Genomic DNA, 20,118 nt, shown 5'->3' on the forward strand with positions numbered 1-20,118 from the left:
CTTCTGAGTGCATGGCATTTTCAGATTGTGGCTGGCAATTTTTTCTTCAGATTAGAGGAAGCAAGTGCAAGCCTGAACAGATGGATCAATTTTTTAACATTTGCAAGTGCAGTCTTGGCTAAAATATCCTTACATTGCTGTGGGTCACATCTATCAGGAACATAGATCATTGAGTATGGCTGTTTTCTAAGTAACCGTTGTACCATTTTCATTTCCAAAAAGCTGCTATAGCAAACTGCTGGATGTTGTCCAACGAATGAGAAAGTAGTGTTTAGAAATAAGAAGTCCCGTAAAAGTTCAACCCTGTGAAGGTTTAGAAACTGTCCATGCCCAGAAGTGTGGATGACAGACACTTTTTCTTGAGCATGGGCTTTGCACACAACACTAAAACAGAGAAATCACTCACTTCCCTTCTGCATAGAGTCAGTAAGGAGTCTGAAATGTAAATATTTATTTTTCTTATACTACTTTTAATACTAAGAGCCCCACAAAAGTGCCAATTATTGAAAGTAATTTCTTCATACTTCATTGTACAGACAGAGTCCCACGCTCAAACAACAGTCATGAAAATAAACACAAAGACTGGTATTAAAAATGCCCAGGCAACTACATTATGTCAAATCTGCAATGAAATCTGCAATCAAAGAGAGCAAGGGAATAACTGCCCCAACAGCCCAGAATGGATTCGTATGTATTGCGAAAATTCAGAACCTAAGATACTTTCTTCACTTGTTATGCCTCTTTCTGTAACAGGAGTAATAAGTTTTCTTCCGATAAAGGGCAGGAGAAAATTGGCTGTGATTTTCTAATGTGAAGTATATTTGTGATAGCGTTGTATGTATTTGGGACATCGCTGCCAACAGTACCAAGCAAAAAGCTGACTATAAAGTGGTTAACATAGATATAAGTAAGGAGGAATAGGGCATTTCATTTTGCAGTTACACATTCCAGTTCTCTTTGGCGGATTTACAGTTTCTCCAGTGCCTGTCTTCGATGCAGCACCCTCTCACATCATAACTGCCTTTTTTTCCAAGCTGCCTGTCAATATGTCATGCAAGAGGGAGCTAGATAAAATCACTACCTGAAAAAGGTGAGCTTTGGATGCTTATATGGCTCAAAAAAACGTGCACCAAAACTCAGGGAGACATACAAAGGGTTGCTAAAGGGAAAATTTGCTCACTGGAGCATATTTCAGTACATTTAAAACACATATGCTTTTCTTGGTGGTCCAACTACTGTTCCTTAGTTTTTCCCTGCAGGTTAATTAGGAGCTGTCTGTGCTAGTGAGTGCTGCAACTTTTTTCAGTTCGAGCGTGTTGCTCAGAGAGCTCTCAGTGATCATACCTTTGTATGTTTCTTCTTCAAGGCACTCAGCTCTTTCTGCTGTTTCTTTAAATGCTTTATATAAGCCTACAAAAAGAGAAATTGGATCAATTTTTCTGTGGTCATAGTGACTTTAACCAGATAAAATCCTGGCTACTTAAATAATTAGGAACACATTTTGAAAAGCTTGTGTCCATACTTACTTTCATTTGCTTTAAATCTTCTATCTTCACTTGAGGAATAAGGTCTATACCTAGAAAGGTATTGATACAGTTTATCTAAAACTTCATACATATTAGTATATCTCATACTTTTAAATTTGAGTTTTATCAGAGAAACTGACATTTAAGTTAGAAATTAATTAGTATTTTTCACCACATAAAAAAAATGATCGCAGCTTAATGAGAGAAATATTCATCAAGATATAGCTAAGATACAGTTAATTTCCTTTTCAAATGCACTGCTCAATGAATTGCCCTGTGAAAAAAGAAATGAATCAATGAGTGTATTTTAATCTCTCACAGTTCTGGACTGAAGTGTCAAAACACAGCAATCTAAGAATTTAAAAAGCTCCTTTTCTGAAAACACAGCAAACCATTTACGTACATTAAAATTGAACCACACAAACTTCAGAATTTTGGTCCATAGCTAGAGAATGCTCTGGCACCACTAGCTTCAGGGGGGAGGCTTCTTGGGTAAGGTTCTACGTGACTACGTAAAGGGTTACCTGAGGTATACTACTTCTCCTCAATTTAAAACACAAGAATCGTAGGAGTGAAAAATTACCTGCAGCCTGTGTGTTAATGGATGTAAAATGGGCATTTTGGTTAACACCAGGCTATGAGAAAAGGAGCAACAGTACACTCCCAAGACTAAAGGAGAGTTAAAAATGGAGGAGAAACACAAAATCACGAAGTGAAAATTCTAATGAAAATTCAATACAACAAGCAAATCTATCATACAAGACTAACAGTACTATTTAGATGAATGAAAATATATTTTGATCACCTTAACTGCAATGCAAACAAAAACCAATCTCATTTCATGTTTATGCTTTAATAAATGCTTTGTGACATATTATGATTTTTTTTTAAACTACTAAGCACATCCTACATGTAATCATTAAAAAAAATACAATGCCATGAGAGCTGTAATGCGTAGGTTTTTTCTGAGTTTTTACACAGAAATGTTCGCCTGTACATAAATACACCGCAAACGTATTTAGTTAACTGTCCTTAATAGTGTCTTTGGACTATAAGATTTCCCCTGCCTTGAAAAGGACTTTCTGCCTTTTAAGGTGAATTTAACTGGAAAACATTAAGATGCTGTAAAAAAAAAAAAGGCGGGGGGGAAGGTAGGCAATCTCCTTAGGGAACATGAATTTTTTATTTTCATAGAAGCGTAAGATTCTGCTCAATTATACGGTATTATCATTAGTGGAATAGATTTAGGCACAGATAGAGACCGAAGTTTTCAAAAACACGAATCACTGAATGATTACTGAAAGTCAGAGAACAAAAAAACCCCCAAATTCTTGTGCAATTGAAAGCCTTCCCCAGACACCCTGTCTTGCTGGATACATAATTTATAATAGCAAGGTGAGCTGTGTATTGTAACAATGGTAGAATTATTCCGATCTTAAAAGGACATAAAGATAAGTAATACAAAATAAGGATCGTTACATGGGATATAAAAGTGAACAGCTCTATTTTAACATGCGAGAATATGGATACAAATGGTTGCAGACCAGAATGCATAAGTACTGAAATCTCAGTTTTAAGACCAGGGCTGCATCAGGCGTGCTGTGTTCTAAACAAATTCCTCAGGATTTTATTTTAAAATGCAGACTCATTTACTTTGTTCACCAGGTCTGAGTCTGTGGCAACCAGAAATTAGTTGCCAACCTCAGCAAATTTCATGCTTAATTAATGCACAACAAAACTAATACTTGTGCATCTTGGTGATGTTACCTGAAATGTGAAAACACCTCAACTTCATAAAATAACCTGGGTTTCACACCAGGGAAGAACTTTGAAAGAGTTCAGGTGCCAGAGACGACCTGTTTTACTGCCAAAAGTGACTCCAGAGAAATGGCATCTTGTTTCTCAAGAGATCCCTTCACATGTGTGTATTCAGCCATGTCTGCTTAAGTTTAAGAACAAAAGCAGTCAGTGCTCCTTTTCACTCCTATCAATCCCTTTGGGCCAGGGTGGATGAAAGAGAGTGAACCAGATTCTAATTCTTGTGGCCCATTAACAGAAATATTTATTGTGTTTCATTCAGCTGTACAAATTTGTTTTCTCACTTAATCTTCATTACCTGTGATGATATGTGAGAAACAAATAATCCCATTTGACTCTATAAGATGATTTTGTAGAGTGAATGGTGAATAGCGAGGAAAAAATACTTATTCACTTATGAATGAGCACATTTAATACGGATTTTTTTTTTACAATAAACATGCCATTTCCATAATCATTATTCAGAGTAAAACCACACATTGAAAACATTTCTAATTGTTGGGAAATCTCTACAGAATCCAATGAATTCTAAATACCTTTAATTACTTAAATCTGCAACTCTACCAAGGGATTTGTGGAGGGAGAAAAAAAAAGCATAAGAGTTTCTGTGGAATATACCAAAAAACAGTCATTCCTATTGGCATTCCTCCAGTAGATTTTTAGTAAACTACTGCCAGAGTCATGCAGGTTACTACTACTGGCAGTAGGTATACAGCTACACAAAGAGGTCACTTAGTAAAATAAAGCTGTATTGGCTTTATACAGCCATTTTAGTAATACACAAAATTTATTTGCGATTAGACAAAGACGGCTCTCAATGGCAAAAGACGTTACCTTCTAAAAGGGTAAGAATGACTAGAAGAGCAAAACTAAAATTGAGTAATGAGTACTTCTCCATGACTTTCTGAATCACTTCAGAACTGAGGGAGTGGCACATGATTTTTGTCTACCTTTCTTAGCGTCAGTCCCAGATCCAAAGCCTGCTGTGGTACTTGGTCGAAGTTCAGAGCTACTCTGAGGTGTTACGCTGGCTTTGGCATTATTGGCTTTTCCTTTTCTATCGTTCTTTGAAGTGTCATTTGGTACATCGGCTATATCACTCTGAAAGAAATATTCACATCAAAATAAATTAATTGTTGTTTTGCTTGTAGCATAAAAGTTGGGGTATGGGAAATTTCTGAACTTGCTTACTTTAAAGATAATTAAGAAAATTGCAACATACTTTCAAATAACACTATACTCAGTAAAGTATTTGTAACATATTTTAAATGGCTACCTACTAAAAGATGTCTCCTTTCTCCTTTTTTAACATTTCTACTTCTAAGGGATGTGGTTAGTATGACCCGTGAAAAGTCAGTTAGTGAATGGTATTTCAGTACATGGTAACTAACATAGCATGAACATAAATGGGCTGTGTTTGTCATTAAGTCTACTTACAGTTTCAATACCCATAGCTCTCATTTGGTCTGCTCTTTTTTCTGTGATAGACAAAAATTTCTTTGGATCTGATAAAGCATCCACAATATCTGTAAGAAAAAAATAATCAACATTTTATGATCTTCAGAGGCATTTGGAAATTAAGCTTTTACAAGAGCTTTATTCTACCCATGTTGTTATGAGCCATGGCTTGCAACAATAGTCCAGCCTTCCACAGTGAACTTGGCAGGCCTGAAAGCACTCATTGCCGTGGTGCTTGAACACACTAGGAACATGAATCAGTTTATAATGCGCCAAGGCAGTGGTATTAATCCAGGTAACTTATTTAGGAAAAACACACTGACTCCATCAGGCTGAAGTTACCCTAACTTGCTGATGACACTAGAATTTGAGACCAGGATGGGATCTCCCGAGCCACAAAGCACTAACAGCTTTGCCTCTGGGTTATTCGAGGGGGTGCTGACTGACTTGGGACTGCAGGGAATTGTAGGAAATGCTATTATATTTCATAGCTAAATAGCAGTTTCAGATGGGTGGTTAAAGCAATCAGGGAAATCTGTTCTCACTTGCCTTTGTGATGCTCCATGTCTGGAACATGACAGGCTGTGAAATGGCTTTTCTATGAACCATAATGACCAATATTTGAATCTTGCACATGACGCAGTACCACTAGTGGTATCATAGCACTACCCAGCACCACATACTGTATAGATTATCGAATGTGTTTTCCATACATAGTGATAAATGTGCAACCATAGGTTGATAGGAAGACAAAGACACATGAATCTTTACCTGTGTATTGAATAATCCCTTTCCATGCTTATTTTCAACAGTCAGAGAATTCACAAATGGCAAAGGAGGCCCTCCACAGCACGAAATGATTTTACAGATTCAACTGATTCAGCATGTACAATAATAACGCATTCAGAGACCACAGCAGTGATCTGCTTTGATGATCCCTCTGAAACTTTAACTTCAGTATTATGGAGAAAAGGGTCACTGGTCTCAGTTAATAAGCCTTCCTTGTCAGAGCAGTAACTTAAGAAACAAGTTGGAACGCTGCAGCCCAACTGACTCATCATTCACTACAAAATACTGTCATTTAATGAACTCGGGTTTTTTGTCGGCACCGGCAGGAGGACCATGGACAGCGCTTCGCTTGCAAGGAAGCTGCAAAGCCCTATTTTTGGCTGCTTATGAGTAAAAGATAAATGCTTTTGTACCCTTATATTCTAGATGGTCTCAGTAGCATAATAGTCCATTATTTCTGCAATGACAGTTCTGACATTCACGGTTTTCATCATCATTTGAATTTTCCCTATGTTTCACGTCATCTCTTCAGCCATTTTCCAAGTTAGCTTACAATGGTGCAAGACAGAGATGCTGGTCCACTGACCAGGTCTGTAAAAATATCTAACCCATGAAAAGCTTTGGGAAGAAATTTGCTATCCTTCGTGTGCAAACTAGGGGCTTGACTGTATCATCTCCCTTCCAACCTAAGTTGTTCTATGAAATGTTCCTCTGCAGTCACCGGATACATTTCTCAAGTAAAAAAAAGCATAAACAGGGCTCCCATTACACCACAAGTTGTATTAATTATCCTTGACAGCTCTGTTCATCTACACAAATAGGTTGTCTCCAGTAACTATCATGACCCAATGATGCCTTCTGAAACTTACTTCATATACACAAAAACCATGCAGAATTTATTTTCAGCCATAGCAATGGCCTTGTAGCTCAGCACTGACTGTTTCCCCTTTCCCTAACTTAATAAGCATGTCTTTTTGTCCTTGGCAAGCACTCCTCAGTGAAAATCCAGGACTACCCTGCTAACACGATGCGTCATTTGAAAATGGAACATGATTATCACGAGCTTCAAGATAAAAATGACTAACATGTTTGGGAGAGCGAGACCTTTGTAAATTGTATTACTAACCATACAAGCATATCACCAAAGTCTCAGCATTTCTACAAGGGGGATGTGACTCATCACTGCTTCTCACATTGTCATTTGTCCTCTGCTTACGTTTTTCTTTCTCCCCAGTGAGGTAAGGTGGGGGTGGGGAATAGCATTTTGTGGAAGAATTGCAATTAAATATAAAACTAGGAAAATCACTGGAAGAGTACATTACAGAGGACTCTAACCACTAACCTAAGTAGCCATGCTTACTTATGTACAGACTTCTATTACAGAAGCTTCTCTTTGCAGAATGCTACTTCATTTGCATTAATTTGCGCCAGTATTGTGTTTTATTGGGAACAGAGTAGCTGATGCAAATAAACCACAAGAAATTACTAAGTTATATGAAAAACAAAATTATGCATCTTTTAAAGCCTACAATGCATTACCCATTCTAGCTATTATTCAGGGCAAGTTTTAAAATCTTACTCATACAGGTTAAAAAAAAGAAATAAAAAAGAAAGTAGGCAGCTACTGAATTGAGCTGTACCTTCCTACAGGTTTGCTAAAACAACCATGGAGATCCTAACAATAGCTCATAAAACAATGAGAGGTTCACTGCAGATGATAAGTAATTAAAAAACACATGCCAACAGAATACTAATGATTCCACCCAAGTGTCAAAAGTTATTTCCCAGTTGTTCATCACGCTGTTGTTCTATGTCAATGAGAAAAATACATGACACACATCAAAACTATCTGGGAAGGGAGAGAAGAATGAATAATGGAACTCATTTAGTTCATGTTAATATGGAGTCTATTTCTCCCAACACTGACAGTAAGCTATGACAACCAGTTCTTGCATTCTAGTAGCATTTTACTGTAATGATACTGTTACTTAGGGGTAGTAATGTTTTTCTATGTCCTTACCTCTGCCAGATAAACCATCTGTAGAAATGCTGACAATGTAGCAGATCAACCAGTACTGAACTGCACACAATTTGCAAATTCTAAACTGGTGTTCAGATTCTCTTTGAAAAACAAGTCTTTCACTTTAAATAATGAAGTTTAAAAAAGAAAATAAAAAATATTTTCTCCCTATGTGACCAGCACACTCAGCAGCTTGAGCCACATCAAACTCTGCTAAGTTTAAACTCTACTCTTAGAAAAACTCTGATATCATTCAGAAAAACATCAATCCCAAATCAGAAGCATGTCCCTAGTTTAGAAAATATTTTAACTGAGTCATTTACTGTCAAAAGCTTATGTTCAGGAAAGAATTAAAGCACATGCTTGAACGTGTCCCTTAGATTCATGGTATAATTACTGCCTCGAGAATCTCAAGCTTAAGCAGAAGCTTACATTTGTCTTGAGACAAAGTCCCTGAAGTTAAATACTGTAGATGAAACATGCTCCATAAAGGCATGGTAGAGCTCCAAGACCTGTGGCAAAACTCAAGCTGACTTGTCAGCAACCAGGATTTCACCTACAAACACCACAGACGCTTCTGTAAATGCTTAACTTTTTCCATTAAATATTGTTACTGAAGTCTAGGCCTGTTCATTTTTTTTTAAAGCCTGGATGAATACCAGCAAACGTAGACTTGAAGATACGCTATCTACTATGTTAGGTAAGCCTTCCCTTTCTGCAGTTTGTACTATGGAAATGGACACTCAGAGAAGTAGCAGCAATTCTTTGCATAGACAGTAGGTTTGAAATAATTTTTGCAAAGAGCAAAAGATCATTTTTATCAATAGTGTTTCACCAACAAACTCTAAGGTGAACTTCATTTTGTTGCAGAGTCAGAGCACTAACATTTAGTGCAATTTCTATTTTACAGTTTTAAATGGTTTACATGTTGTCTAACGTACAAGTGAATTTCATCTGCAGTGACGAAAACATTTCCCAGAGGTGCACCCTCAGGGTGAACTTACCCATTACACTGATTTAAGTGGTGTAATCATTATTCTCAGCTGTTTGTTCCTACCCACATGCGGCAATTTGCCACTGCTCAGTATAAATGACCATGGCCCTGCCAACCTGATCATGGAAATGGCTCACATTAAAAATTACTTTCCAGAAAACCCCAAAATAACTACACTAAAACCATGTAAAATTGGGCGAGATAAATGCAGAAAGGTTTTGGATGCTAAACTATTTCACTGTCCGTTTTTAACAATATGCCAATATTCTCAAGAATACAAAAGTGGTTTTGTTTGAAAAAACACGTCTAGATTCTGTATCAATTGTTTATACCTACAGGCCAAACAATATAGCTAAAGTACATGTTAACTTTACAAATACTTATGTCAGAAACAACATAATTTAAAAAAAAAAAAAAAAAAAAAAGAATAATCTTCCTAAAATGTCAACAGAAGAAATCAAAATGAGATAACTAGTATTAGCTTATTTTCCGTATTATTTTGTCTTTCAACAGATACATGTCATTATCATTAACACTGAGGTAGGTGCTTGGTCTGAAAAGATGATTTCTCAATAGAATATGCAGGATTTCCGAAGAGTTAAAATACTAAATCTTTCCAATCCTCCAGCACTGCTTGCCTGCTTCCGGCTGGCATACTGACACTGCAGTATTTCAGGACTTCCACACCAACACTCAAGATCTACAGCACACTGAGATACAGGTTTCTCTCACCTCCAAAACCATCAGGCACATATGTTTTAAGCACAATGTTGCAGAAAACCGTTGGAAGAGAGAGTGGTTTGTTGCCCTCATTCCGAAGGGAAATGTGTCTGTAACCTGCTTGCAGACCATCCAGAGGCAGGATCCTCTGACCGATCAACTTATTATTGTCATCATACACTGCTATTCTCAGGACAGCAAGATCAGGGAGAATAACCTGGAAAGCCATAAAATGAAGAAATTCAATGACTTTAATACAGTAGCACCCTCCCCGCCTCCCATGTTTGAACCATTCGCTTTGTATGCCAGGAACAGACTGTCATCACTGTAAGATAATGTCATTCCCTGCAAACTGCACGCTTCCAAGATGAATCTTTCCTGGAAAAGCTTTTTTTCTCCCTAACTAATGGGTAGATTTCAGAATATGCAAATCCTGCAGCTTACAGTTCCACTAGCTAAATATTTTGCATATTTATTTTTCTTTGCTGAAGACTGGTGATATCGATAAGAAGGCAGGTAAATACTACTTGGGAAATGACGGATACAGTGGCAATCAAAGAGTAGGTAGTGCTGAATCAGGAGGACCTATGACAGAAAGATGGGATTTGGGATGTATCCAAAAGGGCAGGTGAAGAATGGAAAAAGTGCAAGCACAAGCTGATGGAGATGTATGCTGAAGTACAGGTTCTGCAAAGGGGAGAAGCAGAGGAGGGCAGGACAGCGTGACAGACCTGCTGAAATGGCGTGCTGCCCGCAGAAGTGGGTGTGCTGTACTCACGACATGAAGGGTACACGGTATGCATGGTGGGCAGGGATGCTGCCAGCTATCTGCATCTGTCAGCCCCCATCTGGACTGACCAGAACAGTAACAAAAGAATCCCCTGCCTTCCCTGGAACAAAGGTGCTGCCTCTGTGCACAGAGCAGTAAGGAGAAGGCAGCCTAACTGAGAGTACAGCCCCTCTGCCAGCCTGCCTCGACTGTATGCTGGGAAAGGTCTTCCCACTCCTTCCCTACCTGGCTCTATTCATCAATGCTTATGGGAGAAAAGGGAAGACGCAAGTACACTGCATCTACTATCTCCCTTACACTTTCCCCCTGCCACTTTCATCTTCAGTCTTAGAGGGCACAAAATGAAGTATGCTTTTGGTCTCTGAACCCACCTGAGCTATTCACGGATATGCTGCTCTACTTGATTTTATAACTTAGCACTCCCAGCACAGGTTACCAGCAGCACTCACCCCGCTCTCCCCCTTACACAACAGAGTGACAACACAGAACTTGGGTTAGAATGACTGAAGCTTTATTTTAATTAAAATAAAAACAAGAAAATGTGACAGAAGAACAATCAAACACACTACCTGGGAGCAACTGTGTAGGATTAAACCTCAGCTTGAGGAGAACACTGTAACCCAAATAGGGCAGGTAAGATCTCGCCTTTACAGGCCACAGATCAGCACATCTTTCATTACATGATGGGCTCAGATATAGATTTGCTAGGGAGCAGGAGTGGGGACTAAGAAGTTTATCATTCCCTCTCCGTTAATTTGTTCTATGGTGTCCTGGTAGGCACTTCCACCCTCACGACACTTTAGCACTGTGCACCCCACACCTTCATTTCCTCCAACTAGAGGAATCGTTCCTGCTGTGTTTATGCCACTCATTTGCTTTGTCATCAATGTATGTCTTGATTACAGTGCTAAGCCTGATATGATAAGGGCCTGAGATGAAGAAAAATAATCTCTTGGCTGACTTACAGTGTGAGTTATTCAAGAGAATGTGCGACCACGTAATTGTTCATTGCAGAGTAGAGCAGAAAGTCTGAGGAATATTGGCATCAGCCACTGTACCCATGCCACGATACACAGGTGCCCCCTTTTTAGACTGAAGCTGTGTGCACCCTGTAGTTTATGGGCCTTTTGATTTAAGAAATCAGAAAGCAGCAGATGCTGGCCATACAGCCAGCAAGCCATGGGCAGCATGACTGCCTGTTGTTGTACCTAAGCATCTTCCCTGTGCCTCCTCATATACAGCAAAAAGCACTTGGAAGTCACATTCTTTCCAGAATATGTATGAGTTCAGAAAAACCTCTTGCATGAACTACATTTCTATTAAAAACTGGTTATGCTGTTAAGAAAGCTGATTACGTGTGTCATATACCCAAGTGTGAAGTGTTATCACCACTCGCAAAGTTTTGCACTTTGGAATAAAAGAGCAACAATTTTGCATGACAACAAAACAGGTGTAAGCAAAACAGACGTTATCAAAGACGGCACTGCTAACACATGTAGTCTGGATGAAACTCCAGCCAACAGAAAAAAAAAAAATATATGTGTATCTTATATATAAAGACTGAGAGATAAAAACTGAACACGGATGACTGATCTCTCTCTTTAAATCCCCCATACCAAGAAAAAAAGGTTTGTTTTTCTTTTGTTATTGGAAAAAAAAATAAAGAAAAAGGTACATGATGCACATGGACTACTGAAGGAGGGAGCTGGCAACACGTCTGAGGAACACAGCACCCTTCCAACTTTTCCATGTAATAACATTGACCTTAGCTTTGGATGCAGTATCTCACCTGCCCTCTGGGCTGACGGAACAGTGCAAGATAGCAGCCACTGCCAGGGCAGGGAAGAAGAAATCTCCAAGGAATGATGGTGTCCATCAGCGGGGGCTCATTCTGAGCAGACTGCATAACACAGGCATGGCCACGGAGAAGGTGGCTACCTCCAAGTGGGAGGAGGAAGCAAAAGGGAGGGAAAAGCCAAACAGAAACAAACAAAAAAAATCATGTGACAGCTACAGAGGTTATCCATTAGAAAAATAAACCAAAGCAAAATTAAAAAAAAGAAAACAAAACAACAAACCACCTCTTTAAAGCTTATTTCAGCTTTAGATTGTTTACTGTAGTAAACAGGAACCCTACAAACCCTTTTTCATGAGAGCAGTACTTATTCATGTGAGCAGTCAGACTGAAGCAGGGAGGGGTGGCTGAAGGGAGCAAGGATGCTCATGTGCAAAAGGGCTAGCAACCACAAACTGTGCTTTCCAAATAACCTACCTTTCGAAATACAAACGATTCTTCATTGTAAACAGGGTTCAGACCATTGTTCATCACCATGCGCGTTCGAAATTCTTTACGTATCGTGTCCGTGGGTAAACCATACATATCCACTTCTACATACGTACCGATCTTTTTGTCTGATAAGAACTGACCAGATATTACCTGCAACATAACAACAGAGCAGTAAGGAAAAGCAATACGAAGTACACAGCATTTTATGAATATTGGAAATACTGATATTTTTTTTATTGACAGCAGTCTGAAAAATGCTTTATACAGAACAGATCTATTTATTTAATCACATGAAAATGGTATATTTAGTGCTAAAATTGCACTTCTTTAGAAAAGCTTTTGCAATAAGACCTTAAATATACCTTTAATTTGAAATTATTGTGCTCATTGTGCTATGGTATTAACAGTTGTAAGTCAGTCAGCCCAATTAGCCAATGTCTCACAGATGTGTTCACTATATTATTATTTGTCCGGGAAGTGTAAATGCATAAAAAGCAAACAAACAAAAACCCCACAGAACTCCTCTATATTGTTATGTATATGAAGATTTGCTGCAATTTCACTCCAAGTCAAGATTAGTCTAGCCACAGCAGACGATTACTCCAGGGAAAATTTTTATTCCATCAAGATGATCTATTACTTAAAAATACAGCTAATGTTTTCATTACTGTGATCAAGGAGGGAAGAAAAAAACCCTGAAACACGATTTCACAGACCTAAGCTCATTTTGAGTCCTCTTCTTTTCATGATCTAACATTCTTCCAGGGAACACTCCGGATAACAAATCTGAAAAGTTATGTGGCTGAGGGGTACCATGACTGGCTTTGGTCCACTCAACTCCCTTATAACAGAATTTATACGGAATTTTATACTAGTTTTAGTCACACAAGAAGAGCAAGTGGCAAAATATGTGATCTAAAAACTATCTCTATTGACACTTAGGACTTATGTACTACCACCAGATTCCACTTCCTTCTTGGAGGGATTGTACTGTCATTAACATTAAAGAAAAACAGCATTAATACAAAGTTTTTGTTCTTCTGGAGGTGCAAATGAAACTTAGTTAAACGTCTAGAATGCACAATGAACCCTTGGTCAGAGAGAGTTTGAAATTTCCATGCTGCACATAGAAAGTTATAAATGAAAGCTTAAGTCTTTTGTTAAGCTGCACATAGCGTATTTGAGCAAAGGGAGTAGAGTGCCAAGTCACAAAATAGTTTTTACAATTGTCAGCCTCCTTCCAAAATGTGATACCTAACCATGCTTTAGAACTACAACAGAAGTTTTATGGACTTTGTTACTTATAGGTAACTCCAAAGTAAGGACCTCCATCACACGAACCTTTTTTTCTCTACTTATTTTGAAAATATCCTGTCCACGTATGCCCATATTCCTCCTTGCTCTATGGTGACAAGTGATGTTTATATAATTCTCTACTATCCACAGAATGAACTTCACTCATTTATTCATTTGTGTGAGCTGATGTACTTCAAAAAGAGCACGAGGGCATTTAAAATTCAGTGATAATGTGTTATAACAAACGATTTCTAATTCTATCGTGTTCCACTCAGATCAAGTAAACATAGATGTCTTAGCCAGCAATAAAAAAACCCAATGGAAAAAATTTGATGAAATCCACACAATCTAAACACATTTTCTGTAGATATCCTATTTCTGTTGACATTTAAATGTGATTTTGGGTGTGATGACAGAAGCTTGTCTATTGCTGTTTTACCTGTACAGAACATGTTGCAGCAATTACACCATCTACAGGAGTTTCAGAGAAAGGGTCAAATGTTCGATCTGGTCGTCGCATGAAATCTGGTTTAAGTAGATACCTTATTTCAAGAAAAAAGAAGAAGAAAATTATTCTTGTGCAGAAAGTAAAACTGTATTAAATACAAATAAAATGGATGCTCTAGCTTTAAACAATGAGCTCTCCTGTAAAATAGAGACTATCACTCTAGCTGCAAGTGTGAGGAAGTAAAAGGAAATATTATGGTTATCTAGAATACAGATAAATGTTAATCTTAATTTTGAATTACCAGCTACTGAGAGATGAAATCAACCCTGGATTTCAAGACGAAAATAAATGTAATATAATCAAGGACATTTCAAAATAACTTAATAATACATTTTAAAAATACAGCAAGTTATCATATAATAAAAAGTAGATGCTCTCATTTGTTTTAATTCTTTAACACTTTGGAAAAACAGAGAGCTTATTAATATTTTTTTTTTTTAAATGAAGCCGTTCCACAGAGTCAAGATTCATGCAATAAATCTCAGCTTGAAGCTAATTTTTTCATCTTGGTTATAAAACCTTGGGGAACACAGCTGATAATGTCAGTGCTGACAGACTGTTAATTATAGTAGCATGAAAGGTACTACCATAATAACACTTACAATACATCCCTGAGGACTATACACTTGGATCAACATATCAAGGAAGCCGATACGTGCTCTGATGAATCAAACCCCAAGGATTTTGTCATCAAAATGAAACAGCAGTTGATCACAGAAATGCTGTGCTACACGTGACGGGTTCTCTTCCACTGGTGGAAGAAACCGTGTAACTGGAGTCATCTTGCTAATTCTGCAGCCCTGACAGACAACAGCTGCTAGATTATTTTTTATCCACCCTTAGTCCCTCTAGTGAATCACTGGTACACAATGTTATAAAGGCCTAGATAGAATTCAGAAATAATTAAAATACGTTGGAAAAATTCCAATGTCAATGTTTTCTCCCATTTTTTTATAACGTGGCTTCTCTTTAGGAAAGTAATATTCCTCATTTTTCTTACATTACAAATGTGCGTAATTTCATAATATTTTATTAATTTAAAGTAGGTTATGGGCAGAAGGAAACTATCAGAAACATCCTTAGCCTCTGTTTCCAGCCTGTTCAAATAAAAAATGCTGAAACTAGAGTGACTTGAACTTGTTTCACCAGCATGAAAACTGCAAATCAGAGGAAAAAGGAGTACAGACAGAAGGAAATGTAATTTTTTTGTTTTCACTGCCCTTTGTGTCTTCTGTGACGGAAACAGCACCACTTTTATACTGCATAGCAAAATATTACCACTATATGACCATGTGTTACCACTGTATTACTGTAATACCAGAAGACTGACATAAGAATCAAGTAATTTAGTTGATAATGATGCCTGTCCTTCAGAGCATTTGGCAAAAGTGAATATGTGCACTTTTACTAGGCTTGTGGGTCAAACAAGAACGGAATCATACTCTGCCATAAAAAGACCCTTTGTTTTTCTTCTATTTTTGTTATTCTGACTGAAATGACCAGAGAGTGCACCTTCGTCAAAGCCAAGAGCCTCTATCTGATGACTTCAAAACTGAAATAAGGGCACAGAGTGGCAAAGTACTATGTTGCTGATTCTGCAGATGAGGAATTTTACCAAGCTTCATCTACTCAGAATTTTTTTCTGAATAAGATTTGCATTAGTAAAAGAGGTTTTTTTTCCCAGGATGAGTTTGCAGATTTTAACGTGTTTCTGGACTGTCATTTCCTATAATTCATTAAACTTTTTGTTTCTCTTGATGTTAATGATCAGCCTATCCTATTAAGGTGTATAAACTCAACACTTGGGAAAAATCTATCAACATCACTTGAGCACCCTTTTGCATGCAAAAGTCATGAGCAAGAACTCAGAGAGATGAAACACTTCAGTATTCTCTGTGAAATCTGGTCTCCAACTGAAGTACACAGATTAAAAAAAAAAAAAATGTTCCCTATGTATTAAGACTCAACCTGTCCAAGTAAATTTGGCAATTCTGTGAACTGTGCAATGAGTCTCCATTCTGCGGCATATCTTCAAAGAAAGATTGAGAACAGAAGCTTAAGATGTATTTAAATAACTGTGTATGGTATTCATGATCTTCTTCACAATTTGCACACAAAGCCTCTTCGATCTCATCTTTAAAAACTGGGCATAATTAAAAAGCATATTCATCAGAATACCTCCTTGCAGAAGATAATTCTCCCTGAATTCTGCTAATTTCTACTCTTCACCTAGCATCCCATTTTTCTTTTGTAACACATAATTAATAGTGACAAAATTTTATTAAAACCATAGCAAAGGATTCCGATACACAGCAACAACAGCTTAAATCATATCACTCACCCGCATGATCCATTATATTCAAATTTTCCTTGATTCAACTGCATTGCTAAATCTGTCAAGAGAGAAAAAAATTACTATCTTTCCTTCTAAATAATGCAGATCATGAACAATCCTTCTTAGAAAAGAAAATAAGACTGTTTGTCCAGAATAATCAGTTTAAATGAAAATTAAATTTAATGCATATAAAACACACATCTAAGAAATAAAAGGAAGCAATAGGAAAACTTCCGATTTCTTTACAGTAGTAACAGCTTTATCAACCAAGCTGAAGTCTACACTGTGCTTAGAAAACACTCTCTCCCTGAACTCAGACACACCCGGTAGGCAGAGAAGCATCAGACTGTGGCCATGTTAAGTGCCTGGGATGGGATTTCCATCATCTAACTTTTGGTATCTACAGTATAGATGTCTCCACTCCTGATAGTGATCTAAAATAATTTTGAATAATGGAGGGATACAGGCACTTTTAACAGTGCAATAATCTCATTCTAAGGCAGCCATATATAATATTCTAGATGAGACAGCCTACAAGCGTGTATTTCTCTACATGACCATAGACAACTACCTCTGATGAAGCTGTCTGTATTCTAATGTCTTAGAGGAGGTGAGATGAATATCGCACTGGTTTTCTATGGACTTAATTGAATAAAACACCACAAAAAGAAACTGCAGAGATCACAGCAGCATTGCTTAGTTTCAACATTTAAAGCATCTGAATTTTATTCAATGCATTATTATGGCACTTGTATATAAAGACAAATAGGAAACACATAGTAACACCCTTCCCCTCCAACCCTCTCCCGAACTTCCAAAAAATGAAATGTTTTCCTGCAGGTTTCCAATTACACTAGGACACAGTATCCTCGTTCAGCGATAACACAGGCATTCACTTGCTCAACACACTCTACCTTCAAAAGGGAACAAAATCTTTCCTGTATGTTCTCCGTTACACAAAATACATGATTCTCATAGGCTCATATCAGTTACTATTAGCTTTACTGGGCAGCCTTGACTTGTACTTCCTCAATTATTCTTCAGCCTGACAGCACAGGTGGATCACAGAAGACTAATACAGGAAAGTTGCTCACTTCCAATTATACAATTACCACTCTTATTTTGCAATGTAAAGGGGTTGAGAATGACATGCAGTGGGCAGAGGCAGTGTTGGGAGCAGAGTGAAGCTTGCATATCTGCTCCAACCTCCCTATCATGTCCCGTGGAGTGCTTTACAAGCAGCGTATTCCAGTACAGCTTTCTCTTGCTTTCTCAGCTAGCGAAATCAGTGCAAAGCTTTGCAGGACAGAACTCAGGGTATGATCATTAGGAGTGTCTGCAGTACCAAAGACACAATTCAGGGGCGAGGAGGTGGGGGGAAGCAAGCACAAAAGCACTATCACAGCTAGAAAATGAAGATGGAAAAACTGATCTGTTACATATATGACTGAAGACACTCCTAGATTAATTTAAAATTATACTAACACCTGCACTGAGCAGGAGCAATACATCTCTCAGTTTATGCTGCGGAGAGGCATTTACATTCCCTGGCATCATTCTCTCAGCTGGGATCTCAGACCCCATTCTCTGATGCTGAACACATGACTCTCTAACACTTCACAATAATGTGTCTAGAAATGCATTTGGCATATAGTCATTACTTTTTACCATCTTAATTTGTACATTCCTTCATCTTTACTTTGGAGGCACGCACCCAAAGCTGTGTTTTGTGAAAACAGTGATTTCCCCGTAAGTAATACTTTTTATTAATAAAACATTATCATTTATGTGAGAAGTTACAGTACTTTATTATTTTTCCATGAAAGTGGACTGAATTTTCCTTCTATGTATGGCTTTTTTATTGCTCCTTGTCTTACGCTTCAATAATTCCACCCCACCGTATAATTTAGCCATATGTCTGTTTCCTCAAAAAATGCCAGAAGCAAACCCATGGCATCTGTTTGAGAGTTACTGCCCAAGCCATTCTTTAGGATCGAGGTTCACTGGTCATTGCTGCCTACCTGGGGTCTGATAGTTCAGTGAGACCATCTGGCAGCCAGCGTTCCAGAAAATTTGAGGCATGTAATTACTGGAATCCACTCGGCCTCCCTTTGGGTATATCCGACTCATTTGTCGTTTATTATAACTGTGTAATTCATCAAGGAAAATGAAATAAAAACATCATAGAAATGTATGGTCATATTTCAGTATCTTCAATATTTCTTACATTAATCTTAGTATTTCTCATCCCATGAGCTATTTCCCCTTTTCCTTTATAGACATGGAACACTGTAAATCTAGAAAGGTACATTTATTGTTTATTTGTAATGTTAGTAGAGAAGTGGTATAAGGAGGTGAAAGGATACTTCACAAACTCAATGGCATGGGTCTTCAAATATCCTAGTCCGACTGATTCATTGAAAGAGGACATATTATGATGAATATTACGTTCTAGAAAGAAGACAAGACATTTTAAAACACTTCTGTAATGATGAATCAAAATTCAAAATCACGCACTATACCTAATAGCAGAATATAGCAAATTCTGGTCTGTTTCCCCATTACCTGTCACTCATAGAATCAAATTATACTGAAGAGCAATTTCATAGTATTTCTGACTTGCCTTTTTCTTTCACTTCCTGCGAAATCAACAAAACTTTCATTTTTTGTTTAGGACAAAATTGTCATTCAGAGCCTGTGTTGTGTGGCTAGATAAGGCAAAACAACACAACAAATGGTCTAGTGTGCAATATGAAAGCATTAGCTAACTGCTGACTGATGTGACAATCATGCTCACCTTAATTTACGGAAAGATGAAATAAAAAAACCAGTTTAGTTGGAAAGGTCTACAGAATATAATCAACCTCAACAGCTTCATATTCTCCCAGTAATTTAGTGACTCCATGTGGATGACGAACAGAATAACATGCTAACTTTACATTCAAGGGAACTGAGATCTAAAAATACACTGATGGTTCATTAATCTATAGAGGTCTTACGTCATTTCTAAACTCAGGAAAAGTAGAGATTAAAAAACTACCTAGAATAATCAGACAAATACTTTTATTTCATTCAACCTTTTATGTTACCTTCTGCTACATCGAAACCTTGAAATTTTACAGGTTGAGCATAGTTGACCATTGTTGATAAATATGGATGTATATTGGTTGTGGCACCTACATATTTGTAAGATGCCATCCATGCTTGTTCATCTTCAACAGTTACTAAACCCTGAAAACACATTAAAAAGAATAATCACTATTTGCGTGTCCAAACACTATTGTTGGAATTTTCAAATGTGATACAAAATTATACCCAAATCTGCAGACAGTTAAAGAAAGTGCAAATTAATACAAGAGAAGTGGAAATCTAATGTCACAGTTAAGATTTATTTTCTTACTGATATATGCACCAAACACTCTCAATGTTACAAGAAGCATGCAAGAGGAGATAGAAAAGCTCCTAAGCAGTGGGTAAATATTACATGATGTTAGTAGGATAACTTCGGGATAAAAGATAAATATTACAACAGACTGAACAATGGTGGGAGATAATGATCTATCTTCGTCAAATAAAT

General features: G+C 37.5%; 1 protein-coding gene across 4 annotated transcripts in view; it reads right to left on the minus strand.

Annotated features, from left to right (window-relative positions):
* The window catches only part of PLCB4 (phospholipase C beta 4), a 130,015-nt gene that overhangs the window by 29,303 nt on the left and 80,594 nt on the right, over positions 1-20,118 (minus strand). For all 4 annotated transcript variants that reach the window (XM_009810153.2, XM_009810156.2, XM_009810154.2 and 1 more), the window contains 11 exons: positions 19,631-19,772; positions 18,908-18,992; positions 18,563-18,687; positions 16,548-16,599; positions 14,138-14,240; positions 12,388-12,552; positions 9,338-9,542; positions 4,782-4,870; positions 4,295-4,445; positions 1,527-1,576; positions 1,345-1,410 (listed from right to left, as the gene is read on the minus strand). In XM_009810153.2, coding sequence (XP_009808455.1) covers positions 1,345-1,410; positions 1,527-1,576; positions 4,295-4,445; positions 4,782-4,870; positions 9,338-9,542; positions 12,388-12,552; positions 14,138-14,240; positions 16,548-16,599; positions 18,563-18,687; positions 18,908-18,992; positions 19,631-19,772 — 1,233 coding nt within the window. The remainder of the gene's footprint in view (positions 1-1,344; positions 1,411-1,526; positions 1,577-4,294; positions 4,446-4,781; positions 4,871-9,337; positions 9,543-12,387; positions 12,553-14,137; positions 14,241-16,547; positions 16,600-18,562; positions 18,688-18,907; positions 18,993-19,630; positions 19,773-20,118) is intronic.

Source organism: Gavia stellata, chromosome 23 (genome assembly GCF_030936135.1).
Source record: "Gavia stellata isolate bGavSte3 chromosome 23, bGavSte3.hap2, whole genome shotgun sequence".
Lineage (NCBI taxonomy): Eukaryota > Metazoa > Chordata > Aves > Gaviiformes > Gaviidae > Gavia > Gavia stellata.